This window comes from Megalobrama amblycephala, linkage group LG18, assembly GCF_018812025.1.
Source record: "Megalobrama amblycephala isolate DHTTF-2021 linkage group LG18, ASM1881202v1, whole genome shotgun sequence".
NCBI classification, from domain to species: domain Eukaryota; kingdom Metazoa; phylum Chordata; class Actinopteri; order Cypriniformes; family Xenocyprididae; genus Megalobrama; species Megalobrama amblycephala.
In genome coordinates this window covers 34,293,568-34,315,665 of record NC_063061.1, presented here as the reverse complement: position 1 = coordinate 34,315,665, position 22,098 = coordinate 34,293,568, and the positions used below count along the sequence as shown (strand labels likewise).

At 37.3% G+C, this 22,098-nt stretch overlaps 1 protein-coding gene and 1 long non-coding RNA gene across 15 annotated transcripts in view; one reads left to right on the top strand and one right to left on the bottom strand.

Moving 5' to 3' along the window:
• Positions 1-19,198, bottom strand: part of olfm1b (olfactomedin 1b) — a 37,555-nt gene extending 18,357 nt beyond the window's left edge. The window contains exons 1-3 of one of the 2 annotated variants that reach the window (XM_048165323.1): positions 18,709-19,198; positions 3,284-3,433; positions 1,929-2,084 (exon numbers count right to left, since the gene is read on the bottom strand). In XM_048165323.1, the coding sequence (XP_048021280.1) occupies positions 1,929-2,084; positions 3,284-3,433; positions 18,709-18,774 (372 nt within the window). In that variant the 5' untranslated portion in view covers positions 18,775-19,198. Of the gene's footprint in view, positions 1-1,928; positions 2,085-3,283; positions 3,434-4,524; positions 5,121-18,708 lie in introns of those variants that run through there. The other variant, XM_048165322.1, reaches the window with a different exon arrangement.
• Positions 1-22,098, top strand: part of LOC125252200 — a 64,170-nt gene that overhangs the window by 4,226 nt on the left and 37,846 nt on the right. For 4 of the 13 annotated variants that reach the window (XR_007181184.1, XR_007181175.1, XR_007181176.1 and 1 more), the window contains exons 1-5: positions 5,065-5,195; positions 6,154-6,227; positions 7,084-7,203; positions 9,320-9,431; positions 14,044-14,132. This is a non-coding gene — a long non-coding RNA (uncharacterized LOC125252200). Of the gene's footprint in view, positions 1-5,064; positions 5,196-6,153; positions 6,228-7,083; positions 7,204-9,319; positions 9,432-14,043; positions 14,133-22,098 lie in introns of those variants that run through there. The other 9 variants (XR_007181181.1, XR_007181180.1, XR_007181179.1 and 6 more) reach the window with 7 other exon arrangements.

Sequence of the window (22,098 nt, the reverse complement as noted above, 5' to 3'; positions counted from 1 at the left end):
ACACTTGAACATTGTAATACTGTGAAAAATTATACTTTAAAGTACATTTTAAATTCTTTTTATTTTTAATAATTTTTGTTTTAATTATTTTGATGTTACATACTAAAGCACATACAGAGTACTTGATTATAATTTTAACTGATAGTGTGTTATTTGATATTACTTTTTTAAAATGTACAAAATTGCAATTTTATCATTACAAATGTGTAATAATTACAAATATATTTAAATACATGATTTACAAGTTTCAATAGAAATGACATTAAAGCGTATTTTAGTTCACCATAAGAGCTTGTCAGTACATTCGGCAGAATACTTCAAGCATATTTCAAAGACTATAGAAGTAATTATGAAATTACATATAAAGATGTACTTGAGTGGGTCAAAAGCACTCTAAAATTCAGCTAATTGCATTTAATACATATGTCAGAGTTTCTGTAGATGGAAATCCTTTAACTAGGTGTCCACATACTTTTGGCCATTTTTTTTTGGTCCCCATGAGGAAAACAGCTTATAAATCATAATAAGTGATGTTTTTTTTTTTTTTGAAAATGTAAAAATGTAGAAGGTTTTCTGTGATGGGTACAGTGGGTTTAGGGTTAGGGGACAGAATATACAGTTTGTACAATATAAAAATCATTATGTCTATGGAAAGTCCCCATAAAACATGAAAACCCAATGTGTGTGTGTGTGTGTGTGTGTGTGTGTGCGTGTGTGCTTGTAGAGCCAGTGAGAGACCAGAGGCCAAACTGCAGTAAAACTACTGAGATTCGTATAAAAATGATAGATCTACAAACATTTATCGACGAAATCAAGCGCTCTGAACACGGTAAACAATTGGGAAAAGACTTTATTAGTTATCGTTTAGAATGCAACAGCAGAAAGGGACACATGCTGAAATTACAACTCACATACAACAATGTGATGTTAAGATTAAATTCTTTACTTCCAAAACGCATATTACTTCAAAAACCAAAGATTCATAGTGACAAATAATAAGAGTAATAATAATAATAATTAAAAAAAAACTTAAGCACTACTAGCAAAGATGAGAATAATAATGGTAGTAGTAATAATAATAATAATAATAGCAATATATCAATGAAACTAAATAATGTAGATCATATAAATAAAACGTAACAATTCTTTAAGGTAGCATGCAGGAGGAGATCTGATTGGTGGTTGGATAAGGGAGGGGGAGGAGTGTTTCTTACAGCTAATGTCGTATAGAATATGAGAATCGTGACATAAACAGCATGATTGACGCCCACTTCAGCCAATCGTGGGTTAGACCTGCCTCTTCTGGCCTCTGGCTCTCCTATCATGTCTTTATAGTTAGCCCTGCAAGCAAGAAACAACACACTCAGCACAGGGAGCTAACTCGCTAACCTATCTAACACATTCACGTGCTCTCACAGTCACACACGCACACGCTCATGTACTCGCACAAGCACGCTTGTGTTAGAGTGCAAACAATATTACATTCCATGCACGTGTCACGTAGCATGCAAAGTGTGTGTGACGGGACGTTTTGATTGTTATGGTACATTATAGGAACTGAAATGTGCAGATCCTTTATTAGCGTTTAATATTTTTATTTTCATTATGTGTTTACTTAATGTTTACTTGTTTAACTTTTTATTCTTTATTATAATTACTCATTTAATTACATTTTTTAAATGTAAAAAATTGAATTAAATGAGTAATTACAGTTTTGCACAAACAATGCATTTGCATATTACATTTGCACAAAAGTTCACGAAGTATTTGGATCGAGTTCTGCACATTTCACAAAAATCGCACAAGCATTTATAGGTGTGCATGCAGTCTGTAGTGCGCTAGAGTGTGTGTGCGCGCTGTATCCATATGGGTTGATGTGTGGATTCGTGTGAAGTGTGTGCAGTGCTTGCATATAATTGTGTGTTTACCTTGTATTGCTTGGCGATGTTTTGTTTGTGGTTCTCTTCCACCTGTTTGAATTTGGTCTCCAGGCCTCGGAGTTGATCTTCCATCTTCACCACGTACTGCAGGTCCCTCTGGGTCCGCTGGTCCAATACTTGGATTGATTGCGTCATGTTTTGCACCTACACACACACACACACACACACACACACACACACACACACACACACACACACACACACACAAACAGACACACAGGTATTAGAGATATAATGCAAAATTATATTTAATAAAAATGTTGAAATTGTAAAAAAAAAAAAAAAAAAAAAAAAAAATATATATATATATATATATATATATATATATATATATATATATATATAATAACATTAATAACAATAATTTTACAAATTGAATATTGATATATATATATATATATATATATATATATATATATATATATATATATATATATAAATTTTAGTTATTTTTTTGATGACAGAATATTATTTTTATTTTATGGCAGAATATTATTTATAATAATTGGTAATTTGTCATCAAAAATAACATTTTCATCAAATTTATATTTTGTAAAATTGTTACTAATGTTATTTGTACTGTATATACATATTGTATATATGTATTTATACTGAATACATATTCATTATTGGTATTGCTATACATATATATATATATATATATATATATATATATATATATACATATACATATATATATATATATATATATATATATATATATATATATATATATATATATATATATATATATTATAGTTACTGCTTTATACTGTATATATTTAATATATTTTTACAATCCAAAAAGGTGTGTGTGTGTGTGTGTATATATATATATATATATATATATATATATATATATATATATATTAGTTTTAATAGATTATTCTTTTCAACAATTTGTAATTTGTCATCAAAAATAACAAATTCAATTTTGTAAAACTATTGTTATTAATGTTACTGCTATATATATAAGAAATGTCTAAAAATAACTACTCTAAAATCATCTATAAATAATGAATCTCGTGACCTTCAGAAAACTAGCGAGTTCTGTATCTATTCCAAGTCTGCTAATGATTTGATGTGTCCGAGGAGTTGCATCATTGTCTTTCTGAGGAAAGGCTGTTTGCCTCTGCGCCAGTCGTGTTCCAGTGGAACTCATTAACTCTGTGTGTTTGTGAATGATACTGGTGTCTGCGAGATTAGACTCATGCCTCTGGGTCACTTTTATCTCTGGAGGAAAACTCTGGTTGTCATAGATTCGGTGTCTGTGGCAACTTTGCGTTAAAGGTAATGTGATGCCCAAGGGCAAACCAGTAGAGCATTATGGGTCGGGAGGTCACCTTCTCCAGTAGCTGGCGGAGCTGTTTGGTGCGGGCGTCTCTCGAGCACATGGTCTGCTGAGGTGCAACGACCGTACACACACACCTGCCCTCGCTGTCCTGAGCCGAGCTGTACACCTGCCAGGACTCCTCTGGGTTGGCGGGTAAAACCTGTGAGAGAGCAGAGAGAACGAGAAGGGTGATCTTACCACGTATTACAACATCTAAAGTTCATAGTCTCATTTATAATCCCATACTCATTGGCATTACAAACACTTGACACAAGATTACATAAAACTCCATCTGTTCAGACCACACCCATATCCCCACCCACAAATCGGAATGCAGCAGCATTGCATCTACTACCAGGAAGATGAACATCAGTCTCATTCACACACACACACAGAACTGCTGTTGAGTTACATCCAATCACAGTCGGTCTGGAGTTGGTGAGAGTGATGAACAGATGGAGGATTGACGAACATCCGCTGGTGCAGGTCCAGAGAGCCCTAAATCTCCAAACCAATGGTGTACTTATGGAATATTACCACACTGCAAAGACTTTGATTCCAGCTGCTTTGCAGTCTTTTCATGTTACATTTCTTAATATTACAAGTTATTGTCCAATTACAACTGTGAAAGTGAAAATGACAGAACTGTGGAAGAACTACACAATTGCGTTACATCTGTTTTTAAATGTTGCTACTTTGTTTCATTCAGTTGTTCTGTTTTGGAGCTCAAGAATGTGTTCACACAAGACACGTTCGCTCGAGACACAAGACGCTGTGTCAAGTATGACTTTTTAAAACCTGTTAAACTCATTGAATGGCATTTTCTGTATCTCATTTTAGTGAAATCGCAAACATGCTCCTGATATTCACTGACATAGCCTATAGCAGCAGTTCTGGTTCTTTAAAATAAAAAGTTTTATTAGGGCAAATTAGAACGCTCATATTCAAAGCGAAAACATACAAATTTTAATATTAATGAGCTAAGCGTATGTCACAAGCAGCATGTCTATGTTTCTGAAACCGAGAAAGAACGCGCAAGAAGGCGAGACGCGTTCCTGCATACGAAAATTAGAATAAAAGTATAGTAAGCTACATAATGCAAAAGAATAATGCCCCCGTGTGAACGCCTCTTACAAAAACGCGGAGTTGCATCGCGCTGATATATGCGTGAATTATTTTTTTTTTACATGTTAAATGCTTAATATCTGAACTTTTCAATTGAATTTTCAGGGAAAATAACCCGACACTTACTCCTATACTCCGGTCCGGATAGCCGCCCTGCGCCGCGGTCAGTTTGGTGGTGTTGAGCCCCACCAGTGATGGCAGAGTCTGGGACATCCAGTTGGTGATCATGGCCATGGTGCTGAGCACCACACCGATCTTCAGCAAAGGCACGGACATCTCTGCGCACTGACCCAAACTCTCATTCTACACAAGCCACCGGGGAACCGTAACGGCGAGCATCGCTGCCCGTGAGCGCCTCGTGCATCATCACCATCATCCGCATCATCTCCTCTAACGGTCCCGGTTCGGACGGTCTCAGGTTGCTCATCTTGATGTATGCCGTTGGTTGAATCCGGTGTGGTTAAAGTGATGAAAACCGAGCAGTGGTGACCCTCGTCTCTGCGCTGGTCCCGTCTGGTGCCTTTTCTGTTATCCAAGCCTCTTTTGTGTGCGTTCACGCCCTTATTGGTCCGCCTTCCCAACGCAAGTGAATTACTCTGGATGGATTACAACTGCACACGCCGACTGCTCTCGGTGGATGAGAAAAGAGGAGGCGCCACGCGCTCCTATATAAGGAGAGCGCGAAGCGCCCCTGTGGGCACGAGACTCGCCACCAGGGATTTGCACTTGACAACGGATCGAGTTAATGGCCCGATATTGTCATAACTAATGTCACGCCCCATTCCAGGTCAACGTGAGTGAGTAATGATCACATTTCTTCCGCGCTCTGCCTCTTACTATTCCCATATTAATTGTCACTACCTACCAGTGTGCAAATTATACAGACTTTCAGGGGGGCGTCAGATTTTCTGTCAGTAGCCTAGTTTTCGCGGCACAAGGTTCTTCTCGCACGATTAAACTATTGTTTTAAAGAAAACTTGTAATGTCACTTGTGGCAACTGAAAAGAATTTGAATTTAAACAGACAGCTGAAGGGTTATTTCAAAAAAGCACCCTGCATAAATCACTCACATCAGTGTTTTTCAGAAATATAGCAAAGAACTCACAAGATGTGTCACGAGACATCAGAGGTATTAAACGACTGGGAAATAAAGGGAAACATATAGGGGGCATATGTGGTTGGAATATCTTTATTGCAGCCTTAAACATATGCAAATATCTGACATGCACATGCGTAGATGGATTGTTGGTGAAAACTGAAATATAGACTATAAAAAGACAGAGAATCCCGAAAACGAAATCCCTACACATTCAGTGCCCTAAGTGCATTTAATCAGTTTGCATTAGAATGACTCTAGCGCCCCCGTGTCGTGATCGGCGGTACTGTGGTGCAATTACACCGACTACAATCTGGCAGCATGACAGAACGAGTAGTGTGCAGTCTCATGCATCACTTGGTTAACACCTATTATTCACAGACCTAGACATGCCAGTGAGTAGTCTTGACACAGTAAGAGGTGCAAAACGCGTCATAGTTAGATGTGCACGAATCCTGATACCTTAAATAACAAAATTATATAAATAAGCAGGGGAGACCGGGACTGCTTGTCACGCTTCTTACTCCAGTGAATATTTCTCAGGGTAGTTTTATGTATTTCTTATTACTTCTTTCTTTAAAAAAAAAAAGTTTTTGTGTGTTTGTGGGTGTATGTAAGTAAGTTATAAAAGCTTTTGAATATTTTTCACTGTTTTGCAGGAAAAGAGATACGGTTCAGGTTAATGTTGAACTTTATTCCCCGTGCAATCAGGCATTTAGTCTAACTATAAGGGGTAAGTTGTCACAACGGAAACCTGTTGTTTAAAATGGAATTAAGAATTTTTTTTCTTTGAAATATGAAACAAGTATTGCTGAGCAATTTAGAAGATAGCATAAATTGAGTTTAAAATGACAGAATATAAAACATATAGCATGTGATAACCTATCATTTATTTAAAAAAAAAAACCATTGTCCTGAGAATACAGTTCAGGATAGATTTATTGTGTTCACAGTTATAAAATGTATTCATATCTTCTTTGTCTTCTAGTTTTTTAATATACATTCTCAGTTGTTTAATAAACAAGATTTTTGGTTTAAAATAAACAGCTTTTTTTTTTTTTTTTTGGATAAAAACATGAATATGTCAAAGGTACTGCACTTTCTATAGACTGACCTTTGAGAGAGAGAGAGAGAGATTCAGGGAGTGTCAGGCATCCAGTTGTGTCTCTGTCAGCATATCCAATCTCACTTTAATAAAACATCACACAGAAAACATCTAAAACATTGAATCTAGGGCAGATATTCTTTCCGGGCCTGTCACTGTCTATTACACACACACACACACACACACACACACACACACACACACACACACACACACACACATTTTTTGTTTGTTTGTGGATCAACAATGATCTGATCTTTCTGTACTGGCCTTAAAGGACTAGTTCTGCCATTATTTATTCACTCTCACCTGTATGATTTCCGATGAAAAGGAGTTATTTTTAACAGAATGTCCAAGGTGTCCTTTTCCATCCAGTGAAACTGAATGTTGCCCATTGTTGTCAGGCAAGTTTGAAATTTCAGGCTGAATAGTTGAATGGACTACTTTTATAATGTTTTATGATGTTTTTTCTCATTTTTTTCAGCACTCAACAGTCCAAGTCCCCATCTGCTTTAATTGTACAGAAGTGAGCAGCTCAGTTATTCTGCTAAACATCTCCTTTGGTGCTCCATGAAAGAAACCAGAGGTTTGGAGCAACACAAAGGTGAGTAATTGATGACAGTTAAATATCTTCTGGACATGACATCCTTGTAGATAACGTGGTTACCACACTGGTTGCATTTTGTGTGAGAGGAGATGGAAAGAGACATAAAAGAGATGGAGTGAATGAATAATAGAGCCATAGAAACAGAAGGTCACTTCAGCACAAATCACTCTGGGCTTGAATTTGTTTGGCCTTGGGATCTCTGTGTGTGTCTGCCAATGAACAACGCAATTTGAATCACATTGGCTTGTTTTTTATTTCAGATTAATGAGCAACATATCCACCGCACATAGACTATTAGAACGCTCTCAATGTTTAACTGACCTTGTGTCATGGCCTTGGACTTATCTACACTTATCTACAAATTAGTGCCTTTGGGAGGTTGTTTTTCATATTTGATGTAACATTTGGTCTCATTAGTTCTCTGTAAACTTTGTGAACCTGTCTGTGTTAATTAAATACTTATTTCGAACCTAGCTTTCTTTCTGGCTCTTGATAAAAGCTGACAGCTTTTTAATTACAAAACTGTGCTAAATAAACACTTTTCAATAAAGCAATTTTTTGGCTAATGAATCAAACAATCAAACATAATGCCAAATGTCTATGTTGATTCATTTATTTAACATCAGGAATTTAATTGGGTTTATAGGCCATTTCCCTCTGCTCATTAAATCTAGAATATAAAAGACAACACATGTTTTTTTTATATAGAAATATGAGTGGTTTTATGAAATTAAGACATCAAATTAATTGTGCTTGTGGTATTAAGCAGTGAACTGATCAACAGGATAGTTTTAACATTTAACCCTGACCAATGAGGCTAAAGCTAAACCTTAAAGGGGACTTATAATGCCCCTTTTACAAGTCTCTGGTGTCTCCAGAATGTGTCTGTGAAGTTTCAGCTTAAAATACCCCACAGATCATTTATTATAGCTTGTCAAATTTGCCCCTATTTGGGTGTGAGCAAAAACACGCCGTTTTTGTGTGTCCCTTTAAATACAAATGAGCTGCTTTTCCTGGACGCTTTCCAGAAGAGAGCGGAGCTTTAACAGCTCATGCTTCGCTTGCTCAACAACAACAAAGCTGGTGAATCTCACGCAGACAAAATGAGGATTATCAGTAACGGTGTTCAGCCTTACATTGTTCAAACCGGAGTCGACACTGATGGAGAGACTCAGGAAGAAGTTAACTCATCGACTAGCATGTGCCATCATGTTAATGTTTTGTGCAAATCCAGCGTTGAATTGACCCTCGTTTGTGAAGCAGTCCTGCGTAAAATGACGGCATGGTAACAACACTCTACTACAACAACTCTTCCTCTTCTCTAAAGCAGCCCAACATGGCCTCACCCCCTTTGTGAGGCGTACACTACCAGCCGTTTGTTGTAGTCCTTTAAGGAACACTCCACTTTTTTTGAAAATAGGCTCATTTTCCAACTCCCCTAGAGATAAACACCATTACCATTTTCGAATCCATTCAGCCGATCTCCAGGTCTGGCGATACCACTTTTAGCATAGCTTAGCATAGTTCATTGAATCTGATGAGACCATTAGCATCTCGCTCAAAAATGACCAAAGAGTTTTGATATTTTTCCTATTTAAAACTTGACTCTTCTGTAGTTACATCGTGTACTAAGACCGACGGAAAATGAAAAGTTGCGATTTTCTAGGCTGATATGAAAAATATCGAAACTCTTTGGTCATTTTTGAGCGAGATGCTAACGGTCTCATCAGATTCAATGAACTATGCTAAGCTATGCTAAAAGTGGTACTGCCAGACCCGGAGATCGGCTGAATGGATTTGAAAACGGTGAAACTCAGCTGTTTAACTGTAGGGGAGTTGGAAAATGAGCCTATTTTCAAAAAAAGTGGAGTGTTCCTTTAAACAGCGAATTCTTTAAAAGAAAGTATCTCCCTTTGCATTGAACTTTGAGCGTCGTAACTTTGCAGATGTTGTTTATGCTCAAACAGCAACATTACACACTAACTAAAGTTAAAAAAGTGAAATCATAATCAACCACCCCTTTAAAGGGATAGTTCGTCCAAAAATGAAAATTATGTCATTATTTATACTCACCCTCATGTTGTTATTTTTTGTCATATTTGAAACTTGACAGCATCCATTGACATTCAGTTTCATTGGAAATGAGCAGCGTGAACGTTCTGCCAAACATCTGCTTTCTTGTTCAACAAAAGAAGTTATTCATAAGGGTTTGGAACAACATTAAGGTGAGTACATAGTTTTTTTTATCTGTGGGTGAACAGCTTCCTTAATCTGTATGTTCTGTACAAACACATGGATTAGTTTTACAAAAGCACTCATCTGTTTGGGTCAGGTACATGTTGCTATTAATTCCGAAACAAGATCTGCAGTAAACGTCCAATATGAATGTTTTATAGCTCCATTCTCTAAGGCAACAGCAATCAATTTTACTTTGAGAGAGAAGCAAAACCGTAATCTCAAATTGGGATTCCCTTTAACACTGTTCTTTTTATCATCTTTAATAATTCATGTGTAGGCTGTGCGATTTCTGCAGCCCCCAGCAAAAAGATAATATCCTGTACTGTAGATCAGGAGCGCTAGATGGTGGTTGGTTCAGAGTGTACCAGCAGAAACCATCTGAGCTGTTGGACGGAAGGAGACTGTGGCAGCAGTAACTCATCTGTAATGGTCTACAGTAAAGCCTTCAGCTTCAGGCTGCGTGTAAAAAAAAATAGTCCAACATGATATAAGTGATTTATCAATCGGACTCTACAAGAGTGCTGGATACCTCCCTAACGGTTCTGCAGTGTGTAGGGTGGAGGAGGAGGAGGAGGAGGAGGAGGAGGAGAAGTCCGTGTTTTCAGAAGTTTTCTTCTGCAGAAACTTCAAATGCTCGGACTGACTCTGGGCCCTGGTGCCCGTGGTACTGCAGAGGTGTTTGGAACGGAGCCCTGCTGTTTGAACATTTACTCTCCCCTTCCCCTGCGTTTCCACTGCGTTCTCCAAGCAGTCTGTTCTTCCTGCTGTTTTCAGTGGTAGTTTATAGAATATCCGTCTGCAGCTGAAATATTACTGCTTCAAATCATAGGGATTTATTTTGTGATTTAGAAAAAAATATATATCTTGGTGCTGTGTGTGAACAGATGGTAGATTTTCTTAAAAGAAAAAAATGAGTGGTGTTTGACTTTGCAAAATTCACAGGCAAGATTCAAGGGTGTTTTGGGTGGTTGCCAGGGTGTTGCAATGCCCGATTACATTACTCGCCCACTGTAGCACCGCCCCCACTGTCGTTTTGCTTTTTTTTTTTTTAGAAGCAAAAAACATTTACTTCAGTTGGACAATGGACGCTGCAATTATAAACTGAAAGCATCTGCTCTGCTCCATGCAGCACGTGCAGCAGGAGATGTGACTGACAGGACGATGGTGGAGGATTCAGTGCGCACAGATCACTGACAAATATGGTAGAGTGGGGGAAAACGCCCCTTTAAAGGTGCTAAAGAGGATCTTTTCGTCGACTGAGAAACCAAAGACTGTTAGTGAGTTTTTGAAATGAGCGCATGCCTAAGAACAACCCCCCTCCTTCACAGCTCATTTCGAGGGAACGCCTCCCAAAACTTATGCACAAGTATTGGAACACGAGTGTTTACCATCGGCATTCGCTGTATCGTGTTAGTGGATTCATTATGTCAGACTCACCGCAGGTAACTCATAATCTGCAGTTGTTACTCCTGTCTCCTGACAAAAACATTGCATGCGGCGCCTGTAGAGTGTGGAAAGTTACTGGAGCGCGCAGCCGTGCACGTCTCTCACAAGGAACGTCACGGCAGTGATTGACAAGCCAGAGGGCCAATCGTTTACGCGATGATCGCCTGATGTTTTTAAGGCCCTACCTCGTGCACAGATGATGTATATTAATATTATTCCTTTCAGTGCACCTAATAAATAGTCTTTTATCAGTTAGTAAAGACAGTTTCAAGTAATATTGCAAAAATGTATAAAACAAAACATCCTCTTTAGCACCTTTAAGGACCATGTAACTTTTTTCTATGAAGCAAAAGTTAAATGTGTCTAGAATAGATATCCTAGTTTTCAGTGACAATGACATAAATTATAAACCAAGTATGAAAAATGTCCAGAGTTTTCATGTTATTGGTTTTTTAACAAAAATTACATTTGTACCTTGGGAGGCATTTTGCCCCCACTCTGACAAAGCAGTTTGTTTTTTACATTTACACCAACATCAGAGTATAAGCAGTTTTAGCTTAAATTTAAAAAGAAAAGCTAAAACAACAGTAGATGAATAAGAATATTTATTAAAGGTGCCCTAGAACCAGTTTTTACAAGATGTAATATAAGTCTAAGGTGTCCCCTGAATGTGTCTGTGAAGTTTCAGCTCAAAATACCCCATAGATTTTTTTTAATTAATTTTTTTAAATGCCTATTTTGGGGCATCATTAACTATGCACCGATTCAGGCTGCAGCCCCTTTAAATCGCGCACTCCCTGCCCCCCTCGCTCGCGACTATAATACAGTGCATTTACAAAGTTCACACAGCTAATATAACCCTCAAATGGATCTTTACAAGATGTTCGTCATACATACTGCATGCATGCGTCGGATCATGTGAGTATAGTATTTATTTGGATGTTTACATTTGATTCTGAATGAGTTTGATAGTGCTCTGTGGCTAACGGCTATTGCTACACTGTTGGAGAGATTTATAAAGAATGAAGTTGTGTTTATGAATTATACAGACTGCAAGTGTTTAAAAATGAAAAATGGCTCTCTTGTCTCCGTGAATACAGTAAGAAATGATGGTAACTTTAACCACATTTAACAGTACATTAGCAATATGCTAATGAAACATTTAGAAAGACAATTTACAAATATCACTAAAAATATCATGTAATCATGGATCATGTCAGTTATTATATCTGCCATTTTTCGCTGTTGTTCTTGCTTGCTTACCTAGTCTTCAGCTGTGCACAGATCCAGACGTTAATACTGGCTGCCCTTGTGTAATGCCTTGAACATGGGCTGGCATATGCAAATATTGGGGGCGTACATATTAATGATCCCAACGGTTATGTCACAGTCAGAGTTATGTTGAGATTCGCCTGTTCTTCGAAGGTCTTTTAACCAAATGGGATTTACACAAGAAGGAGGAAACAATGGTGTTTGAGACTCACTGTATGTCATTTCCATGTACTGAACTCTTGTTATTCAACTATGCCAAGGTAAATTCAATTTTTGATTCTAGGGCACCTTTAATGAGCCATACTGAAAACCAGCCTCTTCGAAAAATATTGTTAGCTGATGCTAACTGGCTAGCTAACTAGATAGCTGGTGTTAACTTGAGGTAATTTTTAAATATAAAGTCCAAATATTTATATTCAACCACTTACTTAAATTATATTTGATGGAAAAACAAAGGATGTGATGTTCAGAACATGGTAACTACAGTAATTATGATGGGGCGTTTTACCCCAATAAATATAATTATATTTTCTTTAAATTACATGTCCTCCCTAACTACTGGCCTTGCTATTATCACTTCATATATAACTAATGTTCTGCAAAACAACAAGCTTTAAAACACCATTTTTCTTACTGTTAATGATATCACTTAACATAAAATCCGTTTTCTCTCAGGTACGTCGCCAGTGTAAGCTTCACTGTGAATACTTCCTCATCACTCTCATCAACCTAATCCATAGCAACAACAAAAGTGTATTTTGACTTTATCTAGTGGTTATTTTGGGAAAAATAGTAGGGGGCATTTTACCCCACTCTACCCTATCTTATCTTGTAAAATGCGTGGTCTGTACCGTCGCTCCCTATACACAGAGTACGCGTGCTCGCGAATTAGAAAGCGAAAGTAAAACGCGAGCGTGCATTCAAAAGCAATTTCAATATCCCTGATGCCTGCAAATTATATATAATACCGCAGGGTGTTCTGAATGGATGTTAGTGTATAGTGTGTTGGTATTTGATTGCTGTGTTGTTTTGGATGGCTGCCAAAGTGTACTTAGTGATTTTTAGTGTGTTTCTAGGGTGTTTTTAATGGTTGTTAGTGTATTACTTTTCAGATGCTTGGTTGTTTTGGCTGTTCGCTGATGTATTTCTATGTGGTTGCTAAGATTTTCTGACTCACTATAGTATTCAAGATGGTTGCGAGGTGGTTTCTTAGTAAACAGCCTATCCATGTGTCTACAAGACTCTCTATATACTCATTCATGGCAAATATCATATTTCTGATTGCTAAAGCACACCTCTAAGTGATATAAGTTAAGTGATATAATATGTAAAGCTGCTTTGAAACAATTACAAATTGTAAAAAGCGCTATATAAATAAATTTGACTTGACTTGACTTGACTCTCCAAATCATTCATGTCCACAGCAAAAAAGGGATACTCAAAGTGCAGTAAACACGTTTATATAAAAAAAAAGTAGCGCAGTGGAATAGAAAAACATGTTCTGTGTGAAACAAGTCCTTATGCATCTCTTTTTCTAAAACAATGAACACACACTTGCCCTTTCACAGTTCAGATGCTACAGAATTCTATAATGGACAACACAAGTATAAAGATTGAGAGAGTGCTGATGATTGATTGTCTGTCTAGTGATCGATTGGAGATTTCAAGAAGAGTGTGTGTGTGTGCGCGTGTGTGATTTATGGATTGTTAGAGAGAAACAATGAGTGTCAGGGGTGGTGAAATGCCATCATATAAACAACAGCTTGTGTTTCCTTTTAAACGCACACACGCTTTCCTTTTATCTCCCTTTCATACTCAAAACCAGACACAATCGATTAAAGGCAGAACCATTACTAATATGATAATTCTTCTTCTCCACAGGCTAGATGATTCTCTTCAGTGAGACCATAATGATGACCTTTATCTCCATGAAGGTGATAAGACCATAGAAGACACATATCTGTACCGTGGTAATCAAGAACTAATCTCATCCATTCTATAGCTGGGGGAGCTAAGCATTTAGAATGTGGATACATTATCTATTTCTCTCTCTCTCTCTTTTTCTCTCTCTCTCTCGTTAATGGAAGTTTGAATGGATTCTACATTTGGACTTGGGCTACATACTGAAATACGATTAGGACATTAACACAAATTGAAAAGACAGCATAAGCGCCACTGGGACCAGAAGCATCAGGCCCACTCAAATTCAGGGAACAAGTGCCGTGTCAGTTATGAGCTAAGTGGTTAATGCAAGAAAAAAAATCCAGATATATAGACATTTGACATACACAATATATAACAAAAATGATATAAGATATAAATTGAAATTAAATAAATAAATAAAAATAAATATTTATTTATTTATTCATAAGTAACCTACAGTTATTGTAGGCTAAAAGAAAGTTGGCATATGTAAATCAATCAGTCGTTGCACATCAGTTACTTTAAAAGTTTCTATCACCATCTCATCATGTCACAAGAACATTTTCTGTACAACAAAAAAATTTGATGATCACTGGCTGTCAAGTTTAGTTGCAGTTTTGTCTGGATTACTCGTGAACTCACCATGACAAGAGTAGTTTGCTTTTCCTGTGTTGATGTATTTCCATTTAAAACAGGACATTTTGGGTGGAACATATCTAACACATAAATAAAGAGCTACTAGTTTATTGGAAATAAGCGCAATTCTTTTGTCGTATGTCTCCTAGGACTTTGAAGCTTGATGCTTCTTCCTGCATTTGCCTGAAAATTCCTGTCAAACAAACTCAATGTCCTCCAATCAGTGGTGATCACACAATGAGGGTAATATTACCTACTCAATGCTTTTATACAGTATGTTTTTAGATATATTAGACCCTCTAGAAAAACTGCTGGTTGGATCAATTTGAATCCAATCGATGGTTGGTGCATTACTTGGACAGGGGGAAATATGATGTTCCAACTTGCTTTCTGACCTAAATTATGTTACTGTCGTTTAAAATGAGATCACTTTAGACCTCATTCTGTCAAACTGTTTCAGTTTGAGAACTAGTTAAGTGGGTGAACTGATAGTGGTGAGAAATCTGTAGTATACTATGAGATCCTTCAGCTGTTCTGTGGGTGGCGTAATGTGCTTTTTTAGTAGTGGTGTTCAGTGAGTGGTGTTTAGTAGGTGTTCAGCATTGTGTTTCCATCAAGCAGATTTTCTGTGGGTGATGTGCAGTGGCATTTTGGGTGGGTGGTGTTTAGTAGGTGTACTTGAGTGGTGTTTAGGTTCAGCAGCTGTTAGTGTTTAAGCATTTCTGCATGTTTAGAGGCATTTTATGAGAGGTATTTACATTTAAGGAGAAGTTATTTGAGTGAGTCGTGTTTTATGAATGGTGCACGTCTTTGTGGGTGTTTAGATGTGTGTTCTGCAAATGGTGTTTTGAAGATGGTGTTCTGTAATCAGTGCTAATGGTTAGGATGTGTTCTTATTGCTCTTAAAAATAAAGGTTCTTCAGGTGTTCAACGTTTCTCTATATAGGTTTTTTGAGTTCTTATTATGGTTCTTTAAAATCAAAAAAAGATCTTGAAGTCACTATATTCAGTATAATCGTATTAATGCGTGGTCCATTAAAGCACCACTACACAGAAAGTTTTCTAAAGAGATAAGAGGATAAAAAGCTCTTTGAGGAACCCACACATATTCTCCTTTGACATTAGACTCTGTTTTTCTTTCTAATTGGAGCCTTTATTTTTTAAGAGCATTAGGGTTATGTCCATTAATAAGTGTGTAGGCCGGTACAAAACAGAAAAATAACTCCCATACACATACAAACACTCATAAACAAACTGAAAGCCAGTTCAATTTCCACAGCACAATTATTAAACCATGACAATTTCCTGAGAGTTTGAAACTAGATCATTGCATTTATAAGACAAGCATAAGTCCCGGCATGCAATTGCTCACACCTGTGCTCCAATAAGGTACTTCATGTGTTTAATTTAACACTGACAGCAGAGCCAAATTAAATCCCAGAATGAAAAAACACTATGTTTTCTTGTGTAGCTATGGGAAAGAGTTTTGAATATGAAATTATGGTTATACTTTAGTTTAGGGTCCAATTCTCACTATTAACTAGCTGCTTATTAGCATACATATTACTAGGATACTGGCTTTTTATTAGTACTTATGAAGCCCATATTAATGCTTTAATCGGCATGACCTTATTCTACATCCCTTAATCCTTAACAATTACCTTACTATTCATAAGCAGTAATTGGGAGCTTGTTGATGCAAAAGTCATAGTTAACAGTGAGAATTGTGACCCTGGACCACAAAACCTAACTAACCATACATCAATGGAAAGCTTTAATTATTCATCTTTCAGAATCTCAATTTAAAAAAATGATGACTGTTTTTTGGTCCAGGGTCACAATTGGACTCTAAACTAAAGTGTGACCGAAATTATTTTATATGATGTGTCTTTCAAGACTCGAATAGAGTTACATTCACTGTATTGTTCTTAAAAACACTCATGTGTATGTGTACCGTATATGTTCTTGTGTATAAGGTCTTCTTCTCTAAACCCGGGTAAAGCTGAGGAAAATGCCAAATTGTCACAGTTTCAATGGGCCGTAAATCTCTGAGATGAGAGGATGACCGAGCCACGCAACGGTAATTGATGGGTTTGGCAGAGTCAGTTTGAGATTTACTTGCGCTCACATGCCGAGTAAGCATGCTGCCCCGCTGCGAGCCTAATGCAACATTTACACTGGCTGTACGTTTCACATGCTCATCCTTTCTGATCAATATGAAAATACATGCAACAGTGAGACGCTGGTTAAAGTAATAACTGAAGCGTGAAGAGCACTGTTTGCATATGTAGAAGCCAAGAACACTGCGCACTGGGGAATGTTAGTAAGAGCGGCCAAATGCTCTCGAATTCTCTAGTGCAAAGCTTGTTTCTTTTTGTAGGATTTTGCCATATTAGTGTCCATTTTAACAGGGACGTACAGCAGGGAAGATGCCATATTTCATTTGACTTAAATAAAAATGAGGGACACTTACGATAGATTAGGCATGTTTCATTTTCACAACACGTGTTGTGTGTTTTATTTCAGTGAACAATTAAAATCAAGGAAGAGGTACAATTTAATCCATTAATCTACTATTACATCTTTTCATTCATGTAAAATTAAATATAGCATCTAAGTTATATAGAAACCATTATGACAAGTGGTGACATATTTGCCCCAATTTGAAAAATGTATATATCCATTCCCCCTCTTTTTGTGAGATAATCATAATTATGCTCTATGTACACTTTTTCAAATCATTCCTAAACTCTTTCATGTAATTATTGTGGTGTTAACACTGGCAATATGCAATTACACTCCTCAAAATAATTACATGAAGTGCGTTAACATTACGTAGCACTTCTCAAGTTTTGTTTGTTGTGTCCCAAGGCCTTTAATTCACTGTAAAAAAAAAAAAAAGAAAAAAAAAAAAAAGTTGGTTGTTGGTTTAACTTAAATTAAAAAGTATATTACCTGGTTGCCTTAAAATTTTGAGTTCAATTAAATTAAAAAATTGAGTTAAAACAATGAAGGTGATTGGTTTAATAATCAGAAACTCAAATATTATGTTATGTGAACTACATTAATTATCTAAGTTGATTTGACAAAAGAAAAAATGTTATAACCAATCATGAAAATGATTTTTTACGGTATAGCTCAAAAATATACACTCTAAAAAAATGCTCAAATTTGGGTCAAACATTGACAAACCCAACCGTTGGGTTAAATGTTTAAATGAAATTTTTAATCCAACAACTTGGTTTGTCAATATTTAACCCAAATTTGGGTTGAAACAACCCAGCATTTTTTAGAGTGTACTTATATCAGGTTTATACTTCATGGCTTGTACGAGTTACATGTGTTAACTTGTGATAACACACTTAAAACATCCTTTAGTGTCTCAGAGACCCCAGGTATAAATAAGATCCTCTCTAGAGATACATATCTGCTAGATTTATTTTGTGTTTTTCTGCAAAGTGTATTTTCCATGGTCGAACTGAGCCCAAACAGAAGCAACGTGACTACTAGATATCATTTTGGTCACATTTCTGAAAAGTGCATGTTTAATTTTTGATATATTCTGCTGGATATTAGAAGAACATATTAAAAGCTTTCATTATTGTTATTTTTACACATACAGTGCTGTATGTGTGTCCCAAAACAAAAAATACAAAGTCAGTCTCAACAGAACATGAGGATTAAATATACAGTAACATGAATCCAAATGTATGTGATAATGAATGTTTCCTTTCATGAGGCACAAATATGTAAATCGTGCGCTTTTCTTGCAACTTGGTCGCGTGCAGGTTGTTTCTTTTGTTTGCTGTGAGCTGTAATAAGTATAACCGTGGACTCTTCATATCTCTCTGCTTGTAATCCCGTCCATTAATCTCTTTTTCCCAGTAATCTAGCTAATTCACCGCAGTCTGATCTGTGTTCGATGTGTGTGTGTGCGTGTGTGTGTGTGTGTGTGTGTGTGGGAGGTAAAGATGGCGATAGACCTACTTGCGTGAGTTCCGTGCCCATCAGCACCAGCACGATGAGACTCAAGAGCTTGTTCACGCGCTGCATCTCGCGCCTCCGCTCGCTCGGACTCGCTCTCGCATGCAGATCCGGTCCGGTGCCTCGTTAAGACCCGCTCGTTGATGCTCTCTCCTCGCTCCTCTGTCCCCGGTCTCTCGCTTCTCTCTCTTTCTCTCTCTTCTCAGCAACAGAATGACAGAGAAACAGAACTCGGTCTCGCGCAGCCGTCTCTGGGCATCTCGCGCGCGGAGCGTCGTCTCGCGCCTCCCGTTTTCTCCCGTGTGTCTTTCTGCCTCCCGTCGACTCCTGTCCCCGTTAGATTAGCGGCTCTGGAGATTTAGCGTCACGCAGGGTGGTCTGGTTAGCCCAAAACTTTGTGTGTGGATCTCGTTGCGTGAGGCAGAAAGATTGGGGAGTGCGAGCGCGAGCTGTCCGAGGTGCTGAAACCGGATGTGACATGCGGCGCGCGTGGGAAATTCAAGGGGGATGAGCGAGAGGAGGAAGAGCGGGACTGAGCTAATTGGTAGAACCTTGCGCGGCGTCAAAACAGTCTGACTACACTTGTGATATTTTTTTTTTCTCTAAATGGCATTTAAAATGAAGGATACAAGCATACGTATTTCAAACGAAGTATGTTTTCTGAAGAAAGTCAGGTTGTTGCCAGGGCATTGCTGCGGTTGCTAAGATGTCCTTTGTGGTTTTGGTGTGTTTATGAGAGTAAGATCTTTCTTTATTATTATTATTAATAGTTAGCAAGGATGTCTTAGGTTTAGGTTTTTATTACTAAGAATCTTGATTTCCCCCCCCCACATTTTCCACAAAAATATTAAGCAGCAGGACTGTTTTCAACATTGATAATAATAAGAAATGTTTCTTGAGCAGCCAATCAGCATATTAGAATGATTTCTCAAGGATCACGTGACGCTGAAGACTGGAGTAATGATGCTGAAAATTCAGCTTTGATCATAGGAATAAATCAAATAAATGCATAAAAAAAAATTGTATCAACCCCAAACACCTCAAAGTCTAAGTTTTTAAATGCTAAAACATCAGATATACTGTTCCAAACACTAAAGTTAGAAGTCACTGAGCAAAAATGAAGAAAATTAGAGAGAAAAGATGCTGTAACATTTGTCAAGATGCCACTTGAATTGATATTTTATCAACTTTTAGACATTTCAAATGTCCAAATAACTTTGGGGCCTCTCTATGTGTGGGGAGACAGGAGTAAGTTGTGGTCAGTTAAGTTTGGAAGATTTGTATTATCAATAGCATCATTATTCCAGTCCTATGCATTATTAATTGGTGTGTGGAAGCCGTTATAGCAAATTTATATGCCTTTTTTTCCACAGCAGAAACCACAAGTAATGTGTTCAGCCTGTATAAGACATTCAGACTAACAACCGTGTAGATAATATATTGAGGTGTTTAAAAATATGATTAAATATTAAAATGATTCATATCAGGAGCACAATGTTCAATATAATAAAACAAATGCTTGCATGCTGCATCTTATGATTTCAGTATAAGCATTAATGATTCAGTTTGGTTTTGAAATTTGTGTCAGTGCTTGTTAAGACAATCGCTGCTTAACAACAACAGCAGGTGCTTTTCTAATGTCTAAATCAACTCATGTTTTTGTCACCAACAAAGAGATTCGCAGAGCGTAAAATGTGTATTGATCTATTTATGGCATGAGAAAACACATTTACATGTAAATTTATGTATTTTGTATACGCAAATTGTGCAAAGAGATTAATTTTGCCATTAATCTTCAATGGATGATTTCTGTAGCTGCATTTTACAATATTATCACCTCTCTGTGAAAAGGAAGTTTTGCTTCCTACCGTATATTATCATCAACAGTGAAAACTGCTGATTGCAAGTTCACACAATGATTACAATTAGACAAGCCTGGTTATCCACTTTATTTGCCTGAGGCGGTTTGTTGTCCTCTTGCCAAAACATTGAGTGACGTCACCATTCAGACATTTGGCAGCTAATTAATTCATTTGAATGATACATTTATTTCAGGTTTTGTTGCTGAGCAACACGCCTGCTTGCTCACTGGATCATCTATCGATATTGGTTGTGCAATGAGAAAAATGTCATTGATACCCAGTGATGAATGCATGCATAAATTTAAGGTGAGGAATCGGATGTCGATGTTAAGAACATGTCACATGAAAAATTAAAGGGAAAAATTAAATCCTTGTTAACTGTTGAAGATTTGGTGCTTCTGTATGATCTCCTGTGCTGCACATTGAAATCTCTCAATGTCTGACAATATCTAGATTATTCTGTTAGTCACTACAAATGGTTCTGCTCTAGTTTGCATGCTAAAAAGTGCTCCTTTTAAAGATTTTATGCTGAAAACACCAATACAGTGATTAGTTCTTCCACAGATAATATCATTCTGGTATCTTTTAAAGGAGACCTATTATGCCCTTTTCACAAGATGTAATATAAGTCTCTGGTGTCCCCAGAATGTGTCTGTGAAGTTTCAGCTCAAAATACCCCACAGATCATTTATCTATGCATGTATTCATCACTATAGCTTGTCAAATTTGCCCCTATTTGGATGTGAGCAAAAACATGCCGTTTTTGTGTGTGTCCCTTTAAATGCAAATGAGCTGCTGCTCCCGGACGCTTTCCAGAAAAGGGCGGAGTTTTAACAGCTCGCACTTTGGTTGTTCAACAACAACAAAACTGGACAATCTCACGCAGCCAAAATGAGGATTGTCAGTAACGGTGTTCAGCCTTACATTGTTCAAACCGGAGTCGGACACTGATGGAGAGACTCAGGAAGAAGTTACAAGAGTGCAGTTTAGAATGCATCTGGACGTTTCTGAATGCTTAGTGTATAAAAAAATTTAGTTGCTGTTGAGTTGATTCAACTGATCGACTAGCATGTGTCGTCATGTTAAACTTTTTTGCAAATCCAGCATTGAATTGACCCTCGATTGTGAAGCAGTCCAGCGTAAAATGACGGCATGGTAACAACACTCGACTACAACAACTCTTCCTCTTCTCTAAAGCAGCTCAACTTGGCCTCGCCCCCTTTGTTGTGTGTTCTCGGGGGCAGGGCTTATGTAAATTTTGAGGTTTGTGATGTCACCAACCAGGGAGGAAGCTTGGTGTAGTCCTTAAAAAAGTGATTTCTGTAAAATCACTTTTGCATCTCCCTTTGCATTGAACTTTGGAGCTTCGTAACTTTGCAGATGTTGTTTATGCTCAAACAGCAACATTACACATTAACTAAAGTTAAATCAAGGACCCCTTCATTGTGGACTGACAAAAAAACCTGTTGTCCCTGCATCGGATTGCCTTTTCAGACTGTATTTATATTGCATTAGCAGCTCTGTTAACATA